The sequence below is a fragment of the Symphalangus syndactylus genome, chromosome 23, assembly GCF_028878055.3.
Source record: "Symphalangus syndactylus isolate Jambi chromosome 23, NHGRI_mSymSyn1-v2.1_pri, whole genome shotgun sequence".
In the NCBI taxonomy this organism is placed as follows: Eukaryota; Metazoa; Chordata; class Mammalia; order Primates; family Hylobatidae; genus Symphalangus; species Symphalangus syndactylus.
The window spans coordinates 58,948,927-58,973,477 of record NC_072445.2 but is presented as its reverse complement, the minus strand read 5'-3'; the positions used below and the strand labels follow the sequence as shown (position 1 = coordinate 58,973,477).

General features: G+C 44.0%; 1 protein-coding gene across 5 annotated transcripts in view; it reads left to right on the top strand.

Annotated features, from left to right (window-relative positions):
* The window catches only part of HIVEP1 (HIVEP zinc finger 1), a 156,509-nt gene continuing 131,958 nt past the window's right edge, over nucleotides 1-24,551 (top strand). Inside the window, exons 1-2 of one of the 5 annotated variants that reach the window (XM_055264391.2) lie at nucleotides 1-306; nucleotides 6,985-7,127. In XM_055264391.2, the coding sequence (XP_055120366.2) occupies nucleotides 7,088-7,127 (40 nt within the window). In that variant the 5' untranslated portion in view covers nucleotides 1-306; nucleotides 6,985-7,087. Of the gene's footprint in view, nucleotides 307-3,179; nucleotides 3,481-3,576; nucleotides 3,993-4,101; nucleotides 4,222-6,984; nucleotides 7,128-24,551 lie in introns of those variants that run through there. The other 4 variants (XM_063632893.1, XM_055264392.2, XM_055264390.2 and 1 more) reach the window with 4 other exon arrangements.

Below are 24,551 nucleotides of genomic sequence, written 5' to 3'. Positions count from 1 at the left end.
TTGCCGCGACTACCTGCTTGCCTCTCTCAGAACCTGCATGTGAAGTGCGGAAGATCTGTCTATCTTCTCGGCGGCTCAGAGCCCAAGGTAGAAACCGATGGAGGCGGTGCACTAGATAACATCAAAGCCCCGGGCAGGGGCCAGAAAGGGGGGCACAGGCAGCCCGGGGAATGAAGCGCCTCCCTCTAGCATTTCCTCTCACGCCCACTTCCAACCTAGGAGGCTTTTGGTTTCTGCTTTTGTTGTTTTTAAAATTAAAAGTTAAACCCAGGAAGCTTTGGATCAGACTTTTGTGTTGCAGTTCGGGTAAGTTTTTCTCTCGGTTCTTTTGTCTGGCGCCTGGCTTGGGAAGAGCCTGGGCGTGGGGCAGAGTTGGCAGGGCGTGCGGGGAAGGTTTTGTCGCCGGGTCGCCCAGAGGAGGAGGGGATTCGGCCGGTGGACGGGAAAGCCCAGCGCGCGCGGAGGGCGGAGGGCGGAGGGCGGAGGGCGGAGGGCCGAGGGGAGGGACGAGCGGCGTGACCTGGCGGCCGGCGGGGAGGAACCTCCGGGATCTCCGCGTGGCGGTGGCGGCGGCGGCGGCGGCGCTGCCGGGCCGCGCGCTGGGCGGAGGGCCGGGGCCGCGGGGCCGCGCCAGGGGGGAGCCTGAGCCGGGCCCGGTCGGCCGGCCGCGTGGGAACCCGAGCCGTGGACGCAGCGGCGGGGGCGGGCAGGGTAGCGCGGGGCCCAGTGGACGGGGCTCCGGGGTGGACTTTGTGTCCTCTCCAAACTGTTCGCCAAGAAAAACCTGTGTTGAGCTTTTCAGTGACACTATCCTCCCTCGAACCCCACTTTCCCCAAGGGGGGCTCCAGAAGCGTTCACGCGGCCGGTGGGGATGGAGCCATAGAGAAATGGTCCCCTAGGAGCCCCCTCTTTTTGGGGGGCAGAGAATGGTCACTTGCTCCTGCATTGTCCCAGGATTTTTGACAGTTGAAACTGCAGTTTACCATTCACATTCATCCTCCACATTCACCCTCTGCTTCATTTTTTTCCCACGCTCTGTTTATTTGATACATTTTGAGAAAATATATTGGATTTGCCACAAAACAAGCCTAAAGAAGCACTTTATAGTATAGCCAGATTTCCCTGCATCCTGATATCTAGGAAGAATTGTAGGCAGAATTAGGAAAAGAAACTGCATTTAGAAAATTCAAAAACTTACTAGGAAACTATTCTGTATTGTATATATTTCAAATAAAAGTTTAATATCGGTTTGCTGCTCAAGGAAATAGTTGAAATGTCAAAATTTACCTTTGTAATTCAAAACTGCATGTATGTTTTGTTAGAAAGTTCGTAGTAATGCTGAATCCTACATAAACGTGTTGACAGTATGTTGTGCTCAACAATTACTGGGTTAGCATTTTTCACTTCCGAAGTGATACAAACTTCACTCATTATCAAATTACCTTTCTCCTGACAGATTAATAGCTATACGTTCACAGTTAAATGCATGTTTACTTTTTGATTCAAATAACCCAGTTGGGAAGTTACATTATATACTTTTTTGGTGGTTGCAACCTATTGGATATCATTTCATTTCACAAATGAGAGATGGTTATAGCACAGTGAAAATAAAAATTGCATTATTTCATCGTAGCGTTAGCATTAGTATGCTAGACATAATTGTACATGTACACAGTTGGATGATCTTTGCTTTTATAACCAAATTTACTTTGTAGTAGGCATATTTCTCCCTTTACATGATATTATTTTTGGCTACACACCCGCCATTACTGAGTATTCCATTTTTAATCATTCCCATTCTGGTAGTTTGAGCTTTTCTTAGCTCAAATGAGCCAGAGGTACGATTTCCTCAGGGGAATTTTAGGGGTCAACTCCAGCAGGAAAAACCTAGACGTCGTTATGGAAGCCCAAGGGAACAAAACAATTCAAGTTTGCACAGATGGCCAGCTGTCTTAGTGGGTGTATGGTCGTTTAGCATTTTTATTCCTTAAAAGGGGAAAACAGTTTAGTTTCATCAGGGATTTTTTTTTTTTTGCATCAATTTTGTTTCACCTTATTCCTCTCAAGTTTGAGGTGGCCCGTTAAACCAGCCACTTTTGCTTCTTGAGGTGGACGTGTGGAATTTCTGTGCCCCAAACTGCGAACGTTCTTTAGGTCTAACCCTGAAAATCTTCTTCGTTACCCTGGTCCAGTCCCTCTTCACTGCTTTGCCATGGATTTCCACTCCTTGCTTCCTCTACTGCTTTCTAGCAGCCGGGGTCACACCTTGGTTCATGCTAATTACTCCCTCTTCCCCTTTCACGCCCTCCCCTCGTGCCTGGAGCCCGGTCCGACGACCAGCCCCGCACCCCCCTTTTCTGTCCCCAAAGTCCCCTCCCGGGTTGGCCCTATAAGCTGTCAGGCTGGCAGGCAGGGGTTAACTGCGCTCGCAGCTTCGGCACTGGGAAGCACCAGCGGGGCTTTGGAGCGGCCTCTGGAATAACCTTGGCTTTCCTCGCTCTTTTAATAGAATATCCGCCACCAAAAAGTGGTTTCAGTTCAGGGTTAATAATATGTCCCCTTCCACTCTCCAAATCAACACCCTGCCCCCCTCCGTTTTTTTTAAAAGTTGTTTTTCAAAGTTAATGAGTTTCAAGTTTCACAATGACTTTCCCCTTCCTTCTACGCGTTGCTGAGGAAACCCCCTTGGGGTCCCCCCCCCGCCTTCTAGCCTCCCCCTCCCCCATTCGGCCCGGGCGAGGGGCGGGGCCGGGAGACCCCATGACGTCAGCGGCCGGCCCACATCCTGCTGTAGAAAGTAAAGAGACGGTAAAGAGAAACTACGGCCCCGCCCGCCCCGCCCCTCTTCCCGGACCAACCGCCCCCAACTGAGCGACCGGGCCAGGCCTTCCCGGGGCCGCGTGACTGGCCGGGCCCGCCCCTCCGCCCCCGCCGGGTGCTGGTTCCCCAGGCGTCGCGACCCCGGGCTTCCGCCCCGCGCGTCCCTAACCCCGCCCCTCCCCCCCGGGCTGCGCTGCCACCTCCTCCCGCGTTCCCCTCCCGTCCCTGCAGCGGCTCGGCCGGGCGGGGCGGGGAGGGGCGAAGCGGCGGGTGGGTGGCGGGGCCGGCGCGGTCTGGGGCCCGCCCCGCCGGGGAGACCCGGGACACTGGCTCCGGGTTCGTGCCGGGCCGGGCGCCCATCCAGTCCCTACACCCGGTCAGAGCTGACGGCCGCGCTGGCCCAGCTGGGCCCCGGCGCCTGGGCGTCCCCCGCCCCTCGCCCCGGCCTCAACCCCAGCCCCCGCGGGGACGCCCCCTATCCCGCCCACGCGTCGCCGCCCGCGGCCTCCCCTCCTCCCGCCCCCGGGGATCCCCTGCCGCCCCGCCCACCCGCGGGAAAGCCTCCGACCTTCGCCCTGCCTCCCCCGCGCCGCCCGGCCCGCGTTCCTCCCGCCGGCCCCAAAGACGCTAAACGTGCCCTACTCTGCCCCAGGGGAGAGGTAAAGCCCGCGCCCGTCCTTCCCGCCCCGGGCCCCGCGGCCCCAGGGTCTGCCCGCCCGCCCCGCCGCGGCGCGAGCCCCCCAGCCCGGCTCCCTGGCGGCCGCTATCATGCCGTGGCTCCGGGCGCCGGCGAGCTTCGCCGCCTCCTCCGCCCGGCGGCTGCGGCCCCCGCCCGCGCGCCCCGCGCTCCCCCCCCGCCCCCCGGCCCGCTCCCCTGTTTAATATTTCAGTGCTGGGTGGTGTGAGCGCCAGTCGCCGGCCTTCAGCGTGGCGGCGGCTGGGCGGCGGCAGGGTGGCGGACGGAGCGGGGGACCGGGGAGCGGCGGCCGCTGGAGGAGGTTATGTTTGTGTTTGGGGTTGTCAAGTGAAGGAGGGATCCCAGGCGCTGCCGCCGCCGCCGCCGCGCGAGGGTCGCGGAGATCCCGAGCCGCGGCCGCCGCCGCCGCCATCAGCAGCGCAGCTCCAGGGCCGGCTGCAGCGGCAGCGGCTCCGCCGGGCGTCCTGGCAGCAGGTTCGGCGCGGGCTCCGCGGCGGGGGCGCTGCAGCTGGGGAGGGCGGCGGGGCGGAGCGGGGGGTGGGGGGGGGCAGGAGCACATCCCTTCGGCGGGCGGGGGGCGTGCGGGCGTGTGTGTGTGTGTGTGTGCGCGTGTGTGTGCAACCGCCGACCTTGCAGAGGGGATGGCTGCGTGCGGGAGACACTTGGCACTTCTGGGCGCCGTCGCCGCGCGCGAGCCGAGCAGGTACAGAGGGACCCAGCCTCCCCAGCCGCCTTCCAGCCGCAGACGCATTTTGCAAGAGGGTGGGAGGTGAAGGAGACCAGGCCTCGGCATCCCAACCTCCCGGCTTTGTGGCTTGCTTTCCCTTTCGTTCTTTGCTCTAAGTGCCTGTTTACTCCCGGCCACCTGGGTAGTTTCTTTCCGGGTTGGGAGTGCGCGCCAGCTGCAGTTGGGAAGGGGGCGGTGGGTTGGGGTGCGGGTCTGCTCGGGCTCGCCTTGGGGTCAGGCTCGGGAAGGAGTTGCTGGCTGGAGAGGGGAGGGGGCGGCGGCGGAGCTGGCGGCGAGGAGGAGTCTCAGGGCTGCCGCGCTCGCCTCATCTCCTCCTCCTCCTCAGCTCTCTGCATCCACTCCAGGCTCCTTCCTGAGCTGGCACTTCCATTCCCCCCTCCTCCTGGCATGCGAAGCGCTTTGTTCAGTGCAGCGTTGCAGAGGGGTTTTCCCAGGCTCCGCCCTCCACATTCATTCATGTTTTTTCTCCTTGCAACTGTCTTTACGCTTTTTGATCGTGTCATGTTTTTGCTCCATGTAGTATTTATTTCTTTCCCGTAAAGGAACGGTTTATCACTCGTCCTAGTCGCTACAATGCTGCTGTCTTTGGAAATACCCACCTCCCCCCACAAGGATTTAAACATGGGATGGACAGCTAGGGACAGTGGGTAGGCAGTGAACGGGGTAGCAGAAAGCCTTTACGGACAGGGAATGTGCACATTTTACGTTTATGCTCCGGATCCCATGGGATCACATGATTGGATTACAGTCAGAGTTCACGCTTTAAAAACTTCCAAATATCGTTACCATTTAAAAGCTTTAAGTTTAACAACGAACGTAGTTAAGCATTCATGCAATTTATTTGGTTCAGCTGTATCTCAGTTCTTTATTGATTCAGAACCTTCCTGAATTAGATAGTGGATGTTTCTTTAGTGCAAGGAGTTGAGAAACCGTATCTTTTAGAGATCGCTTAGCACAATGCTAGATGAAATACTTAGACCATCATATTTTTTTTGTATTATTTTACCGTGTAGTTAAACAATGCAAATAATTTTGTGCTGAGCTGACATACAGCCAGATCAGGGATAAAATACTGAAGTTAATCGTGGCCTTCTTTACCTTCTGTTTCTTTGCTGTAATTAAACCATAAATTTTTAAAACCTTATACTGGGATGTTAGACACATTCCTTCCCATATAGGCTTTCTTAAGGAGAATTAATAGTTCAGCGTTTTTGTGTGACAGGCAAAGCGTCTACAATGTTTAGTTTAGTCCTTATAACAACCTTCTGATGTGGATAATATTTCCTGGTTTTACAGTTGGGAAATCTGATCTTCAGAGAGGTTAAGTAACCTGAACAAGGCCACACAGTAAGGGGTAAAGCCTGGCTTTGAACCCACTCTGGTTTGACACCAAGATAAGTAGTCATGACTTGCTGCGCCTCTTGAAAGAAATATCGAAAGTAGATGTTATCAGCTCCACAAAATAAATAAGCACTGGATATAACTGAGTCATGTAGTACCACATTCTTTAGTTGTTGATTTGGACAAGTTACTTATCCTCTATTTTTTTTAATCTGTAAAATGAATAAATGATAGCTACCTTCTTAGTTAACAGATTAAATTAGGGAATGTGTAGAAAGTACACATGCACATAGTAGGTGCTCATAAGTGTTCTCTTGTCTTCCACAGTACCACTAATAACAAAAGCTTTAAGTCTTACTGTTCTGTTCTTGTGTCTTTGCTTAATGACTAAACATTGTTTCATGTTTAACAGTGACAGTGGGCTTTGCTTCTCAGTTTTCTTGCAGTAAGTTAAAATTTCAGCTTTAAGATCCTTGAGAATCTTGCGGAAGAGTCTGAGGTGGCTGATTTGGGGAGACAGGTGATTCGGTTTTGGGTCATTCTTGTCTTGGCCTATTGTATTTCAGATCACTGTGTTTTAAAATGTGTAAGTCAAGACAGGCTAGGTTATGCTGCAGTAACAAATAACTCTCAAACCTCACTTATTTAAGCAAACAAAAAGGTGTTTCTGTGATCACGTGGGTTAGCCGGAGCTGACTTTGTGGTGGTGTCAGATTTGCTGTCTGGAGCAGTCCTGATCCCATGGCAGATAGAGAACAGCTCTGGAGGATCATGCTGTGATAGTAACTAAATGCTGCAGCCTGGAAGTGAAGTCTCATCCACTCACAGGTCGTTAGCTACAACTCCTCACACGTTCCTGGGAAACACAGTGAGGCAGAAAGTGTGGTCCTACCATGAACCTAGAAGTCTGGAATAACTGGAGGAGCCACAGTAGCAACCCTTTGTATTAACTGAGTTAACTCTAAAACAAGATGAACAAGACATTGTCCCTGCCCCTATGAATGGGCAGATTTACTATATATGCCTAACATAATCCTTTTGTAGCCTGATGTGATACTTTACTTGTTCCTGGTATGGTCGTTTTAAAACACAAAGTGAGTTTTTTTACTCTTGTCTGATAAAGATATGGTGGTTTTTTTCTGTTTTCTTAATGAGGAGTCCCCGATATTGACAGAATGACCTCTGTTTAATTAAAAGTTAGTAATGTTTTGCAGTGGTGCCTAGCTTGGTTACTTTTTCTTGAGTTTAGGTTAGTGCCCTGCTAGGCACTAACTTTTAAGTATCTTTTAAAAGAAAGGTCTTTTAAAAGATAACTTTCAAAGTATCTTTCTCCTCTGAAGGTAGTAAAATGTGCTGCTTCGTTTTTTTCTTTTTCAGCACATGGATTAATTGATGTATGTTAAGTTTATGGAGCTGCCTTGTGGTGACTTGCTTTATCTACGGTTTTTAAGAAGAAAAAGAAGCCCCTGAGTCAAAGAAGATGCCTCGAACTAAACAAATTCATCCCAGAAATCTAAGAGGTAAGGCTTTGCATTAAGTAGAAGTAAGGCTTGCCGTAGATCTTTTAACAAAGTATCTCTTTGGTGACAGGAATGGCCGTTCGTTAGATGTTGACCCTGCCTGGTGGCGAGCTCTGTTTCTCTTGTTCAGTTCCAGCAGTCCTGCACAATTCCTGTCTCTCGGGATATACTTAATAAATATCTGTTGAATGAATGAATTGAATTTGACGAAATTACAGTGCATTCGTTCCAAACCATTAGATGGGTTATTAAAGGCTGAAAGTTGCTGTTTGTTAATAGGAACCATATTTGGGTCAAGAAACCTGAAATTAATGGTTAAATATTCTTTGCCAACTGGATCATTATGAATTTTATGTTTTCTTCACTCCTCCTCCATAGTTCGAGGTTTATTTTTGCACTGCTCCATCAGTTAGATTAACAAGATAAGAAGTGAAGAGAATTGTAGGCATTCACTCAGACTGTTACTTGCAGAAGTCAGAGGCAAATTGAGTTTTCCACGAAGAAGCAGTGGGTCACAAATACATATATGATACACATTTCATGCAGACAGAAAAGTGTGTATTTTCCACCAACCGCGAATACTTTTAATAGTAGAAAAGTAAGTGTATTCTAGCTTATTGTTTAAAAAGATTTGTATTGTTCTCATGTGTTTTATCAATGGTGCATAGCAATTATCTTTTAAACTTCAAGAGATAATGTAGTAGTGTTAAAAAAAAAAAAGAACTGTTAAAGCAAATAATTCCAAACTGAGTACGGTGTTTTATGAAATATTTACCATTACAGAAAAAAAATTCTGAAGCATATGTAGGGGGAGAAGTGACTTAAAAATCAAATAAATTAATTTGAAATGTTTTTTGGTAAAATCAATTTGGCTAGTCACCATAAGGTGATCTTTGAAAATGCAGTCAATTTTATGGCCTCTGTGAATCTGGAAATAGTGCTTGTTTCCTGTCTGGAAATCTGTTGCCTCAGGTGGATGCCTCAGCCCAAGTTCAAATTGATGATTGTAGTAACCAGTGTTCAATGAGGTGGAGATTTACATGAGAACATTAAGTGTGGTGTGTGGAAATCTGATTTTTTACAGTCATATAGGAAATGTTGAAAATCAGATGTATGTTTGCCTGTCTCCCTCACTAGAATCTGAACTCTACCTAGAGACTCACTCATTTATTACTGTAGGAAAAGCCTCCAGACCCAAGGGTACCAGCTGAGGTGGGCATTTGGAGACATGGGCCCTGCTTTATGTGTCCAGGGAGGGCACCCTGTTCTAGTTTGCACAAGTACAACATACAGGCGAGCAGCAGCCCTAGCCCAGCACAGTTCCTGGCAGCTAATGGCAGCCCAAATATTTGTTGAAGGAATGAGTACATGATTGATCTGAAGGTGTTATTAGGTCATAAATATTAAACATTTTTCATATATAACATATATATTCATAACATTCTAGATAAAATGACTATCCTGAGAAACCCAGATTTGCAGGCCATAGGCTCTTTCCTTTCTGTATCAAATACATGTTCAGCTCAGCACGCTTGTTACTGTGTCTGGAACTGGTGAGTTCTTGGTCTCACTGACTTCAAGAATGAAGCCACGGGCCCTCTCTGTGAATGTTACAGTTCTTAAAGGTGGCGTGTTCAGAGTTTGTTCCTTTTGATGTTTGGATGTGTTTGGAGTTTCTTCTTGTGGGTTCGTGGTCTCGCTGGCTCAGGAGTGAAGCTGCAGACCTTCGCGGTGAGTTTTACATCTCATACAGGCAGTAGGGATCCAAACAGTGATCAGCAACAAGATTTATTGCAAAGAGCAAAAGAACAAAGCTTCCACAGTAGAGAAGGGGACCAGAGTGGGTTGCCACTGCTGGCTCGGGCAGCCTGCTTTTAGTCTCTTATCTGGCCCCACCCACATCCTGCTGATTGGCCCATTTTATAGAGAGCCAATTGGACTGTTTTATACAGAGAGCTGATTGGTCTCTTTTGGTAGGGTGCTGATTGGTGCCTTTGCAGTCCCCGAGCTAGACACAAAAGTTCTCCACCTCCCCACTAGATTAGCTAGGTACAGAGTGCTGATTGGTTTATTTACAAATCTTGAGCTAGATACAGAGTGCTGATTGGCGTACTCGCAATCCCTTAGGTAGACATAAAGTTTCTCCAAGTCCCCACTAGACGCAGGACCCTAGCTGGCTTCATGCAGTACATCCCGCACTGGGGCGGCAGGTGGAGTTGCCTGCCAGTCCACTGCCTTGCACCTGCACTCCTCAGCCCTTGGGCGTTAGATGGGACTGGGCGCCCCAGAGCAGAGGGCGGCGCTCCTCGGGGAGGCGTAGGAGCCCACAACGCGGGGTGGGGCTCAGGCATGGCGGACTGCAGGTCCTGAGCGCTGTCCCGTGGGGAGGCAGCTAAGGCCCTTGAGAAATCGAGCACAGCGCCAGTGGGCTGGCACTGCTGGGGGACCCGGCGCACCCTCCCCAGCTGCTGGCTCGGGTGCTAAGCCCCTCACTGCCCGGGGCCGGCGGGGCTCCACGGCCACTGTGAGTGCGGGGTCCGCCAAGCCCATGCCCACCCGGAACTCTAGCTGGCCCACAAGCGCCGCGCACAGCTCCGGTTCCCGCCGGCGACTCTCCCTCCACACCTCCATGTAAGCTGAGGAAGGCGGCTCCTGCCTCAGCCATCCCGGGAACGGGCTCCCACAGTGCAGCGGCGGGCTGAAGGGCTCCTCAAGCGCGGCCAGAGTGGGCACCAAGGCCGAGGAGGCGCAGAGAGCGAGCGAGGGCTGACGGCACGCTGTCACCTCTCATTACCATCTTCATGTACTTCATGTTCTTGTGATAGGGATAGAATGATGATAAAACACAGATCTCGAAAGGAGTATGGAGTTGAAGAGCTAATAGGTAAACATATAACTATGTGCTGTGGTGAGAAATGAACAGTATGGAGATTCCACAGAGATAGGGAGTCATTATTTTGTCCCCATTGTTGGGGGGGCAGTTTGGGGTCAAGCAGAATGATGATTTAGGGAAGGAAAGTTAACACCTGGATTTGGTTCTTAAGGCTGGGAAATTATCTGCGAAGCTGAGAAGGCAAAGTGAGTGCATTTCATCCTGGGGTAGGAGGTTGTAAAATAACTTGGGGACTCTGAGCAACTTTAAATTGTTCTCCATTTCTAGAGCATAAGAAGTTCTATTCAGGAGGGACAAGAAGGAGACAGAGAGGCAGGATACTGGAGCAGGGGAATCAGGAGGAATCAGATCAGGAAAGGCCTTCAGATTTGAGCCTACATTTCATATGTAGAGTTAAAAGTTTTAATAAGAAAACTTGCTTCTTTAAGATATTTTTAGAGTTTTTGATCAAAGAGAACTTGGAATAAATTGTGTCTGACTTGTCTGTGAGCGTTTAGAAAGTTGCTTGACTAAGGTGGTTAAGAACTCTCAGCCACTGAAGAAAAGATTGAAATAGATTAGCCCTAGTGGGCATACTAAAGCCACCTCAGTGGGACTTCTGATGGGCAAGGGGAAGACTTCAGGGAAGAGGCGGCTTCTGCGCCTGTGTAGCTCACTCAGCAGCTCAGCAGTGGGGGACCGGAGTGAAGCTCTAGGTTCCCCTGGGAAACCCTGAGCAAGCAAAGGGACAGAGGGGATGGCTCTAAGCGGTGACACCTAGAAACTTCTGCTCTCCTTCTCACGTGTCTGGAAGGACTCTAGTCCTGGGAAGGATGTGGGGGTTAGAGTAAGCAGGTAACCATCAGCTACTGAGATTAATTTTTGAGCCTATCTTTAATATCTCATTGTGACAGTTTGGAATATCAGGTTTGTTGTGCCCTACCTGTGATCCACTGCTTTGCTTTACTAGAAGACATCTCTAATGCGATGAGATAAGAAATGCGGGGAGAGGAAATTGGGAGACCAGAAGAGGACTCACAGCCCAGCTTGCCCCTACTGTTTCTGCCGTCAGCTCAGGAGTTTTCAGGAAACTCACCGCCTCTTTTTAGGCTTCCTGGGGGAAATAGTCTGAAATATTTGTCTTGTGCTTGGTAATTAAATCAGTATTAAAAGACAGATACCTTATACTTTCTCAAATTATATTTTTCTTATGCTTCCATGGTAGTTTCACCTCTTAGAATGTAATCTTTCTTTGATTTATTCTTGGTTCTCCTACTGGGACAGATATATCCCTATGGATGTGCAAAGCCACGGGGTAACACGTATCTTTCAGGAATGTGAATTTTACTTGGGGGAAAAATACGTATACTTGTGTGTGTGTGCACACGTATACACATATTAAAGTATTAGACAAGCATAAAAATGTGCAATACCAGGATCTTTCATGGAAGAGTATAGAAAGTTTGCATGGATTTGAAAATTAGGCCTGCACAGACTGCTTTCATAAGGAGATAAGAGTGTATACTTCTTTGCCCTTAGAGGTCGTTTACTAGAAAAAGTATAAGAAGAATTGTTAGGTTAAGGGCAGGAAACAAATTGGGGACATAAATGAGACAGTGTCCGACTTGATGGGTGATCTGTATACTGTGTAGGACTGTGGTTTTGTTGAATTCAGTCTCTTCACCCTTGGCCCAGCGTTAAACCAGATAGAATCAGTTCTCCATGCCTGTTTCCCATCTGCGGGAAACAGGGTGGGTGCAGTTTTGACACCGACCTATCCTTTGTGAGGTTGAAGAGTTTTGAAAGAGCATGAGAGAAGCACTTGGTTTTCAGAAGAAAGGCTTAGCATGTTCTCCTGGGTTCCGTGGAGAAGGGTCACTGGACTGCACGGGGTGGCTCCTCCGCATGGTCTTGGTGAGTTGACAGCAGGGCAGCGCTGTGTCGCCCAGCCATCGTTCCTTACTCATCGCTGCTCTGCGGAGGGGTTATTTCCACCACCTTCTCAGGCCTTCGCTTGGACCCTTGAGTAACATGGAATGGAGGAGTGGTTGACGTTCAGGGGGTTCCATGCCACTTCCGTTGTGATAAAGGGCTCTGTTCGTGTTTTGCCACTCATTCTTGTGAATGTGTTTCAAAGCTTTGAAAAAAAGGAAAAGAGGTGTTACTTATTTTAGTTGTATTTGGGCCTAGGGTTTCAAAGCTTCATTTCCTTTAAGATTGGAAGTCAGTGTGGAAAATACTAAGTATTAACCTTTTGCAAAACATGTTTTGAAAATTTGGTGTAGCTGTTTTTCATTTTTATTGGTTGAGTTCATTTGGCTCTGAACACCCTGCAAAAAATGAGAACTCCTTTCCGGTCTGAGAACCAGATTTCTTTCTTTCTTTCTTTTTTTTTTTTTTCTTGAGACGGAGTCTCACTCTGTCGCCCAGGCTGGAGTGCAGTGGTGCGATCTCGGCTCACTGCAAGCTCCGCTTCCCAGGTTCAAGCGATTCTCCTGCCTCAGCCTCCTGAGTAGCTGGGATTACAGGCGCCTGCCACCACGCACAGCTAATTTTTTTGTATTTTTAGTAGAGACAGAGTTTCACCATGTTGGCCAGGCTGGTCTCAAAACTTCTAACCTCAGGCGATCCACCTGCCTCAAAGTGCTGGGATTACAGGCGTGAGCCACCGCGCCCGGCCCAGACTCCTTAAAATGTGAGAAGTAGCACTGAGGAATGTGATCACATCATGGCCTTGATTGACACATGGGGTCGCTTTCCACAGTTGGCCTTCTTATTCTCCACAGCATCTTGTGCATAGTCATTTGCCATTTCAGGAGCTCAGCGTGCACATCCAGCATTTTTGTGCTTGGTTGTCTTTCTGGAAGGTACCTCTTCTCCTTTTCCATTTCTACTGTTTTCTTACTCTGTATGGGAGATATCTCTGCTAAAGATTTCACCTCTGAGTTTTTTCCCCCATTTTCTGTTCTCTTGTCAGATATCTTCCTCCCATCCACAGACGTGCCCTGGGTCTCCTTTGCTTGCGTCCACATGTGCCTTCTTGTACTTACGATATTACATCATAATCATTCTTCTCCAGGTCTCTTATCTTAGCGGGATTATAATATGTCAGAAGAGACCATTTTGGTCATCTGTGTGCAGCAGAAGAATATTTGGTTGTGTTAACTTTTTGTTTTTGAGACGGAGTTTCGCTCTTGTTGTCCAGGCTGGAGTGCAGTAGTGCTATCTTGGCTCACTGCAACCTCTGCCTCTAGGGTTCAAGCAATTCTCCTGCCTCAGCCCCCCGAGTAGCTGGGATTACAGGCCTGTGCTACCACGCCCGGCTAATTTTGTATTTTTAGTAGAGACAGGGTTTCACCATGTTGCCAGGCTGGTCTTGAACTCCTGACCTCAAGTGATCCACCCGCCTTGGCCTCCCAAAGTGCTGGGATTACAGGCATGAGCCACTTCCCCTGGCCTGGTTGTGTGAACTTTTTAGCAAACTAGAGGGTTGAAATGATTTATGCTCGGGGAATTTGTTACATTTTTGAACCTCGAGTAGGAAATGCTTCTCCCTATATTTGGTAGCTTTTGATTAAAAACTTGTGATAATTTTAATTACCTGAACAGATAAACCAGGTGGTTATTGTTAACTTTTGTTTTATATGAAATTTTACTTCATATACAGGATTTTTATAGCTTATCCCTTTGGTACATTTAATTGCTATAAAGATAAAGAGTTTGGCCTCATGCAGTCACTGACTTGCTATGTGGTTGGTTTCCTTGTGTGTAAAATGGAGATGATGTGTGAAGATGAGATGATATGGCAAATGTAAGCATTTGCCACAGTGCCTGACACAGGGTACACACTCAATCCAGAGAGCTACTACGTTCTATAAAAAACTGGTTTATGTCAGACTCCTGGGTTCCATATGCTTTATAAACACAGGAAACAGGAATATCTACCTAAAATCTGTAAATGCATTTTAGGCTGCTCATGTGCTCAATGGTGATTACTGACATGTCCCATTCTTGTTCTGACTATTCAAAGGTTGGGATCTGGAAGAGAGAGGTCAGCGCAGAAAATAATTTGGGAATATTCTTACCCAATGTACTACTCCCTCCATTTTTCCACTTAAACTCATTTAAGTCTTGCCTCGTTTTTTGGCAGTGTTAGATGAGGTTAAACAGAATATTTGTCTTCACTTAGTTCTCAAGAAACAGATTCTGAGGGCTTCTATTTTATTATTGAACTCTTTTAAAAAATGTCGGTATCACAGATCACGCGGGATTGAAGTGAAGTGCTCTCCTTAGGTTCCAAGATGGCAGCCATCTCTCTGTCCCCTGCTCCGCTTCTGTGTGACACAAGAGAAGCCCAGCTGGGGTTTCAGAATTAATCTGATTAAGATGAATGTTTTCATTTGCTATCAATTGTGGGCCTACTCCAGTGGTTGTTTTACAAAGTCTACTACCATGAATAAAATCTTATGTTTACTTGTTATGTAGGGATTATCTTGTTGAGCTTATAAGTGGAGTAGGTTTAATTTTGATGATTTTCAGATGGAATTCCAGCTGTTTAAGCATCGTTTTTCACATTTGAATGTTAGGTCAGCAGTTCCATGCTGACAGCCTTAAGATTTGAGAAATCAAAAATCTTGTAGTGGAAACAACCCCATGGATTATTTCAAAAACAAAAACAAAAGAAATTCTCTATATTGTAGCTAGAAAGGAAATAAGTAATAATTTAAAAAATAGTTTTTGTTAATATGGGTGAAAAAGTTATTAGGAGCTATCATGTAAATAACTGACAGTATTTAGTTTGAGTAGGATAAAAATATGAAAATGGAGTTAACATAGAAGCCTCCTTTTTTTTTTTTGCAGATAATTATTTTTCAGCTCATGTTGAGAGCTTATTTGATGCTTTCTGAATGCTTATTAACGTTAGCCAAATGCTTCTTTTTAAAAGCAAATACAAAATGTAGTAATATGATTAACCAGAGTAATGATTTTATTTTAGAACATTTTTGTACAAAATATGTTCTGATGAGGTACAATCTTATCTTACCGTAGAATGGAAAAATACATAATTTGTGTAAAATCTCCTATCATAGAAAAACATTTTTAAGCTTCACATTTAAAATGGTGATAATTTGAGCAAGTCTGGGCTAAAGTTGATTCTTCTATTATGCAGAAAAATATTTTATGAATAAATTAAGTGCTTTTTAATTTACATATTTAACTCTTTAAAAACATTTTTGCAGTACTCTTCTGCATATTAATACTATGCTCATTACAGGTGATGCTCTTATACTGTTAACTATTGTTCACTATAGCACAAAAACTTATAACCAAATAGAGACCTTTCTTCTCAGTGCTCAAGTCATTCTTTGAGAAAGAAGCTCTTTTTGATCATGAGGCTTTAGGCTTACATTTGGTGTACAGTTGCATTGATTTTGTCTTTTTTTTTTTTTTTTTTTTTTACAATTTTAATGAGAAGTTGTCAGAAGGTTTTAGAAATTTTCTATGATGAATTTTGTTCTAGAAAATATTCTAAGTCTGTGCTGTGATGCAAAAAAGTATTGAAAAAATAGAAAGTGATAACAAAATGGTTGGCTGCTATGTAATGAGATAGGAGTCCCTAAGCATGAATTGGAACCATACTGTTTATGAGTTACACCTAGTTAATACAAAGCTTGATTTTTATGGTCCTTATGTGTTTCTGTCCACAGAATTTCTGTGTGCCTGTGTGACTAGAGTATGAATTTAACCAAGCATACTTGTTACTTTGTACTTCGAAGTGTGCTTACGTAGGTTTATCTTCAAACTCTTTCAGATTTGCCAGTGAAGAAAAAGATAGAGTGAGCATACAACTGCTTAATATAGTATCCAGATGGAAATAGGTTAAATATACAATTAGGGTGGTATTTGATAGTTTAAAGATAAAGAGAAAAATAAACTGGGCTGATACACAGGGACTTGGAAGGTGGTTGGTTAAGCCATGCCAGGAGTGAACCAAGGCGCTCCCTCATGTTGCTGGGTTCTTGTGCGCCTCTCTGAGAGAATTACACACACGTTTTACAGCAGGAAGGATGGACCTTGGAGGTCATTTAGTTCAGCCTCCTCGTTGTGCAGATGGGAAGGCCCAGTGGCAAGAGGGAGGTGGTTTTATATAGGTCTTATGATGATAAAAAGAGCAAACCTTTCCACAGGTCTCTACTAGGCTCTGTTCAGAGGGCTTTTCATGTTTTCTCATTTGATTCCTACAGCTACCTGAGACAGGTACTTTTATGATTCCCATTTTATAGATGTGGAAATGAGGCACAGAGAGATTGCTGTTTGCCCAGGGTCACATAGCTAGGAGTCTGCAGTGCTTTTGCTCCTAACCGTCATGCTTATACTTGCTTATGTTGATAGTAGAAAGTTCTTTCCTGATTAGTAAGAGTTTAGAAATGCTCTCCATCCCAGTTAACTTGCTAAGCATAGCACACAGAACTGAGGTTATTCAGGAGGTCAGAATTTGAGGGATTTTTTTTCTTAAGCCTTTAATTGTTCAGAATCTATTTCAGGTTGTATATGTATATATTATTCCAAGTTAGATTTGCCATCACAAACAGTCTAGGGAATTTCCAAGCTCTTCAAGAGAGAAAGAATAGTTGTCTCATCCAAGACGTTTGCTTACATGATTTGCTTAATTTTATAGTTGGAAGTAGAGATGTTTTACTCAAAATGGAGAATGGCAGTGTTTAAGTGGGAATCTCCGCCTAACAGTTGAAATTTCGGACATGAAAGCTTAGAAAATATTTCTGGGGAAACTAACGTGAAAACAGTAAAATTCTAGGCAAAATGAAGATAACATTCTATAATTTGTCTTCATGTGGTAGGTACAGTAGGATATAGAAAAAGCATGCTATTTTAGACGTGTGGGCACTCTTCTTCCACACTGCAGGTAAAGGGCAAATAACCATTATTGGCCAAGCCTGATGGCTCACGCCTGTGTAATCCCAGCACTTTGGGAGGCCGAAGCAGGCGGATCACCTGAGGTCAGGAGTTCAAGACCAGCCTGGCCAACATGGCAAAACCCTGTCCCTACTAAAAATAAAAAAATTAGCTGGGCTTGGTGGCAGGCGCCTCTAATCCCAGCTACTTCGGAGGCTAAGGCAGGAGAATTGCTTGAGCCTGAGAAGCAGAGTTTGCAGTGAGCTAAGACCACACCATTGCACTCCAGCCTGGGCAACAAGAGTGAAACCCTGTATCAAAAAAAAAAAAAAAAAAAAAAGCAATTTTTAAGGGATCATAGAGAATTCTGTTCGTCTTCCGGGAGCAGTGAAAATGCTAGTAGGCTATGCCTAGACAAAAAATCTTGTACCTGTCCTCTTAGAGTTTTTAATACATGTGTCTCCAAACACAGGAAAATAAAAGATCTAAGAGCAACATAAAGGAACAAATATAATTTCAGGCTAGTATCTGCAGTATGGAATTCCCCAAGGGAAAGTGGAGCAAAAAATAATGGGAGTGGAGTAAAGCAATGAGGAAATACCTCGCGGAGGAGTCAACTTTCTTCTCAACTAAAACCTGAATGAGGAGGAGTTTTGAGATGGGTTTTTAAAGACAGGAGGGATATATTGGCAGAGAAAATAAGTTGTTTTTAGACTTTGGTAGAAGAATGAATGGGGGAAAATTATGCAGAAGTGATTGTTGGTTTAGTTTGCTTGGATAGAGTGGATTTCCCAGTGAACTTGAAACTCTAAGGAAGAAAAGAGGAAAGGAAACTTATTAGATTTAATGTGTTTGGTTTCTGTTTATGGTAATTATAAAATTACCAGGTCAAGGTCTTTTATACTGCCAGGTGGGTCATAAGGTCATAAGTATTTAAAGAAGATCGTTCAGTGGCTAGGCAGTATCTTTTATGTTAACATTAAAAAACAACCTTCACCCTAGGTCAGTATGATTTGTTGACACCCAGGAAACTGGTAACAGTTTAAAAGAATGAGGCAGCCATTTTTTGTTGTTTTTCCTATTTCGGAAGATCATCATGTATATGAATAAACCAGCAAAAGAGTAATATGGCTTTGAGCAAATATCTTTAGTTTCTTCTTAGAGAACAAGGTGGTTAGGGGTTGGTAGGGGTGATGTTGATCTGCAATTTACTTTTTAGTTGTAAATGGCTGTTATTCTAGGGGTCAGTAAATCCTGACTAAATCCAGTCCTTCACCTGTTTTTGTAAATAAAGTTTTATAGAAACATAGCCGTGCCCATTTATTTACATACTGACCATGGCTTCCTTCATGCAACAGTGGCAGAGTTGAGTGGCTGTTTGTGGTCACGAAGCCTAAAATATTTACTATTTAATGCTTTACAGAAAAGTTTGCCGAATCCTGCCTGGGAAATAGAGGAGAGTTAACACATTTATTTGTAAACCCTTTTCTGTTTGGGAATAAATGAGAATGCTTTATCTTTCTGTGGAGGATTGCTGTGGGAATGAATTATTATAGGGGAACCTAGGTGTACTGCTTTAGTTAGTATGTGAGGGTCTGCTGCCTGCCAAGCATAAGGGAATTCACATTTGTTTGGGAAGAAGTCCACTTACTTGTGGTTTTAAAATGAAGGGAAAGCCTTAGAGGTCGAGTTAGTCTTGCCAGAAATATTTAGTTCTTGATTTTCTGATACCAAGGTCATGGGTCTCAACCCAAAAGGATTAGATTGTTAGGGAGCCAACTGTTCAGTCAGGTAGCATACTCTCCTTTTTTAAATTGTCCTGTCTCCATCTAGTCACCTTTGTATTTAACTCAACTTGGTAGAAAACTACTGCAGGCAATCCATTTCCAATGCTGTACATGAAATGTCTTGTGAAAGACTGTTCTTCAGCAAAATAGAGCTGTGTTTGAGAGGTGCGCCTTCTGACAAATGAGCCCTACAAGGACGGTCTTCCCCTGTGAGTGGAGTGCCAGGTCTTGAGAATGGGACCAGGTCATCTGAGTGATTGATAATTGCTACTAGCACATTAAGCATTATAATTTGTACTTAGGTTGTGGGAAACATGTTTAAACATCCAATATGTTTGAATTTTCAGTAGTCCCTACAACACTTTCTGTAATATCCTAATAATTCTTTGTTTCTTGTGGTTTTGGGGTAGTGGGATGAGAGTAAGTAAATGATATTTTTGTGTTATGGTTTTGTTTTCATTTATTTTGCTTAAGTTTAAATTTAAGGACAGGCTCAGTTGAACTCATGATAACTGTTGAGTTGTTTGGGGAATACTCTGGAAAGCATGTTAATTCTCCACAGATGAATTGGATCGTTAACCTCTTTATTTTGGTCCATGCTGGTGTTAGCATGTGGCTCAAAATAGTATGAGAATCAGTAACTGTCAACATGTTTCCTTTCTCAGCGACAGGAAGAGCCCATAGTGGTCATGAAGTATGGTGGAATCAGAGGTCCACTTTGGTGGCTGTCACTTATAAGCCTGTCTGGACTTCTGTGGCCCGGCTCTGAGGTGTTGGACATGTTGTGGAGTTCACCACCTCTGTCCCTGTCTTCCAGGAAATTTATAGTTGAAGACATAAAGGCCATAATGGCTTCACATGAAAGTTAGACGGCTGTACGAATATTTGATGAGTGAGCATCTAAGGAAATACTCAGTTAACATATATAAGGAGATGTATGACTGCATAGCCAAGGGGTTAAATGCTTTGTTTATCCTTCTGTATGTTGACAGTTTAGGTTGATCTACCATGTTTTGATGGAATTAATGCCATATGTATGATGAGTTATATATTCAGCATTCATGTTAATATCTTCTTGGAAGAGCTAGGGTTTGCAGTAAGTTGTATTTGATGGATATGCTCCTTCATGGAAAGATTACCTTTTTCAGTCCCAGTTTACTGCCTTAGTTATACTACTGTATAGTGTATTTGTTTTACAGCTTTACTAAGACATAATTTACATGCAATAAAATTCACCCATTTTAAGTGTACAATTCAATGTGTTTAGTAAATTTATAGAGTTGGGAAACCTTTACCACAGTTCAGTTTTAGAACACGTCTGTCACCCTCAAAATTTCCTTGAGCTTATTTGCAACCAATCCTTGCTCCCACTGTCAGCTGCAGGCAATTGCTGGTCTGTTTTCTGGCTCTTTACATTTGCTTATTCTGGACATTTAATCAGTAGAGTCATACAGTATATAGTTTTTACATGTAGCTTTTTTCATTGACTATAATGTGTTTGAGATTCATCTGTGTTGTAGCATATATCAGGATCTTCCTTACCTTTTATCGCTACGTAATATTCTCTTACATAAATGCACTGATTGTATTGATTCATTCACGCGTTTAATGGACATTTGTATTGTTTTCAGTGTTTGGCTTGTGTGAATAATGTTGTTGTAAGCAATCCCGTACTGCAGTTACGTAGAGTGTTCTATAAGTCTCAGGTCAAGCTGGCCATTAACACCTATTTTACTTGATATTACTTTAGAGACTAGGGTTATCGTTTGCATGGCATGTGTTTTCCTATTCTTTCACGTTGGACTTTTTGTTTCTTTGAACCTCTGCCACTGTTGCACGTGTGTCTTTTGTGGACAGCGTGTTGCTGCAATTGCTTTTTTATCCAGTCCAACAATCTGCCTTTTGGGTGGGCGTTTATTCCATCACATCGATGTAATTTATTATTATTACTGAATTTATATCTGTGATTTTGCCTTTTCTGTTTGCTTCATACTTTTGTTCCTCTGTACTTCCTTAATTGCCTTTTGTGTTAAATTTTTAGTGTATGATTTTGATTTCTCTTTCTTTTTTGTTTTTACTATACTTTTATTTTCTTAGTGGTTGCCCTAGAGATTATAATATGCATCTTAATGTATCACTGCCTACTTGAGAATAATACTAACTGAACTCTGGTAAAATACAGAAACTTTTCTCCAGTATCTCCTTTTCTTTCTCCTTTTATGCTATTATTGTAATATATGCTTGATCCCTTTATATTATAAAGCTGGTTATACAGTGTTAAATCACTCCTTTACACAATCTTCTCTAAAATGAAGAGAAGAAATGAGAAACATACTAATAGGTCTTACATATACCTACATATTTATTGTTTCTAGCACTCTCCACTTCTTCCTATGGATTCAGGTTATCATCTTGTACCACTTTTATTCAACCTGAAATATTTCATATAGCATTTCTTGAAAGTCAGGTCTTCTAGCAGCAATGTTGCGTTTTTAATATTAATGGAATGTCTGTTTTTCCTTCAGTTTTGAAGCATAACTTTCTGGATATAGAATTCTTGGTTGATAGGGTTTTGTTGTTTTTCTTTCTGAACTCTGAACATCCACTGTCCTCTGGCCTCTGTTACTTCTGAGAAGTCAGCTGTTTATTGTGTTGTGTTTGTTTTCTTTGCAAGATGAATTGTTTCTTTCATGGTTCTTTCCATTTGTTTCTCATCTTTCTCCAATTTGAATGTGATGTGCTTAGTTGTGGATTTCTTTGTGTTTATCTTATTTGGAATGTTATTGAACTTTTTGGATATGTAGATTAGTATTTTTGTTTTATCAAATTTGGGGAGTTTTTGGCCATTATTTCTTCATATATTTTTTCTGTACCTTTCTTTTTCTCTAGTCACACATTTATTTTTATGTTTGTTGTTCCACAGGTCTCTGAGGGTCTGTTAATATTTCTTTAATTTTTTTTTCTCTCTGTTCCTCAGATTGGATACTTTTCACTGAGCTATCTTCAAATATATGGATTCTTTCTTGTACCAGTTCAGATTTGCTGTTGAGTCCCTCTAGTAAATTTTTCATTTCACATATTATACTTTTCAACTCTAGAATTTCTATTTGCTTCTCTCTCTTTTTAAAATAATTTCTGTCACTTTATTGACATTCTATTTGTTGTTATAATCATACTTTATTCTTTAAATATGGTTCCTTTCAGTTCTTTGAACATATAATAGCTACTATGAAATCTCAACCTATTAAATCCAGCATTTGGGGATACTAGAGATACTTTCTATTGACTCAATTTTTCCCCTGAGTATGGGTCACACTTTCTTATTTCTCTTCATGTCTCCAATTTTTTGTTGAATGTTCTACATTTAAGATAATAGATTGTAGCAACTCTGGATTCTGATCCTTGCTCCCTTGTGAGTTATTATTATTTTTTGGTTTAGTAACTTTTCTGGACTAAATATGTGAAGGCTATTTCTTTCATGTTGTGTGGCTGTGATGGCTCTGCCCAGGTTTGCTTTTTTTTGTTTTCTTATGTTTTACTTTAAATCCTAGCTTCCTAGGGGGTTACCCTGTGTAGTTTTGTTTTAAAGCTAGATCAGAGCTTAATTCTGAGTCAGTCTGAACCTTGACTCTCTGCCTGTGGATCTGTGTGTGGGCTGGGGAGCATTTCAAATCACAGGCAGTTCTCACATCTGTCCTGGCTTTAACAATTTCAGCTGGACCCTCTTATGTCTTCTTTGTGTGTGTATGCCCAGGCTCTGTGGCCCAGGGGTGTGCAGGGGTTAGGAGACTGCCCTAGTGTTGGTGACACACGTGCAGAGTCTCTGGTTAACCTGGGATACATGTGGAGAGTTTACCCAGCACACTGTAGGTGGCTCACCTACCAGAACTCCCTAGTAAGTCCCTGGCTAGTCTCCTGGTCTCTTGCTTGCCCTCAACAGGACCTTAGCCTCGGGCGGACATTGCCATTGATTTTCTTGAGTTCTCTTGCTATTGGGATTGCCACTTTAACAGACTTTGCTCCAAGTCTGGTGAACCTGGCCTGGCAAAAGCAGTGAAGTTGCTGCTTTCCACAGCTTTCCCCTCTTGGTTGAACCCTGGCACTGACAGAACTGGGACAGGGAGACAGGAACATCCCCGGGCAAAAAAAATGCCACTGTGCTGGTCTTACCTGAAGTTCAGCAGTTTACACGAAGAAATGCCCCTCCACGTGTATCTGGCTTTGGGTGATTGCCAGAGCGCAACAGTGGTTGTTCTTGACAGTTTTGTGTGGCTTTATGGTTGTGTTTTGTGGAGAGGATTTGTCACTCCTCACTTTGTCCTTGTTTCATTTCCTATGAATGTGTACCATTCTGTCCTCCTGTGGACCATGAATGTGGACCATGCTGTCCTCCTGCAGCAGGCAATGTCCTGGGCCCTCGTAACATCAAGTTGCACAGTGTGTTTTGACAGGCCTCTTACTTAAGACTGCATGTAGAGACCCATCAAGCTGGCAGAAAATCTAGATGCTTTTTAAAAGATACAAATAGTGTGATGATTGTGTTTTTAAAATACTGTTGCAGGCATTCTGGATATTTAAAATCCATACTACTGATGCAAATGTTGGTTCACTGATAACTTTTTTTTTTTTTTTTTTGAGACGGAGTCTTGCTCTGTCACCCAGGCTGGAGTGTAGTGGCGCGATTTTGGCTCACTGCAAGCTCTGCTTCCCGGGTTCACGCCATTCTTCTGTCTCAGCCTCCCAAGTAGCTGCGACTACAGGAGCCCGCCACCATGGCCGGCTAATTTTTTGTATTTTTTTTTAGTAGAGACAGGGTTTCACTGTGTTAGCCAGGATGGTCTCGATCTCCTGACCTTGTGATCCGCCTGCCTCGGCCTCCCAAAGTGCTGGGATTATGGGCGTGAGTGACCGCGCCTGGCCATGATAACTTTTATGTTTAAACTTCTATAACTGAAAGTGTGGTTTAGTGGGGAAAAAAAGCAAGAGTTTGGAGTTTAGAGTTGTGGAATTGGGATTGAATCCTGGTTCTACATCTTACTAGGTCTGTGATTGACAGAATGTTACTTAATCTCTCTGAACCTGTTTTCTCACCCTAAATTGGATATAATATTCCTACCTTATGGGTTATTTTGAAAATTAAATATAACATAGATAAAACTGGTACTTAGTAGCTATTCAGCAAATGTTTATTTACCCACCCAAAAAGTTTGTGGTTGTGGGTGTGTTTTTGGCAAATTTTTCTTCACCAGATTTATCTTCTTGCTCTACCTAGCTTTGCTTCTTAACGTTTTCTCCTCTTTTTGTAGAATAATTTTGCTATTTTTTATAGTAACTGAAACATACAGTGTATTTCTTTCAGGGTACATTGTGTTTGAATGCTCTTTCCAGATATCCAAAATTTCCCAACATTTCATAGTGATTTCCTTTCTAAAGTATAAATTTCATGTGCTTACAAGTGATGATGAAACTTCACTGTCATTTTACCATGAATGAACTCATATATAGGCGGTCCCTGACTTAACCAATAGTTTGTCTTATGATTTTTCAACGCATACAACCATTCTGTTTTTCACCTTCAGTACAGTATTCAATATGTGAGATATCTAACACTTTATTATAAAAGAGCCTTTGTATTAGATGATTTTGCACAACTGTAGGCTAATATAAATGTGCTAAGCACATTTAAGGTAGGCTAGGTTGTTATAATGTTTTGTAGGTTATGGTATATTAAATGTATTTTACTCATGATATTTTCAATTTATGATGGGTTTATCAGTTCATGACCCCATTATAAGTAGAGGAGCGTGTGTGTGTGTGTGTGTGTCTGTGTGTGTAAAAGATTATCCGGTG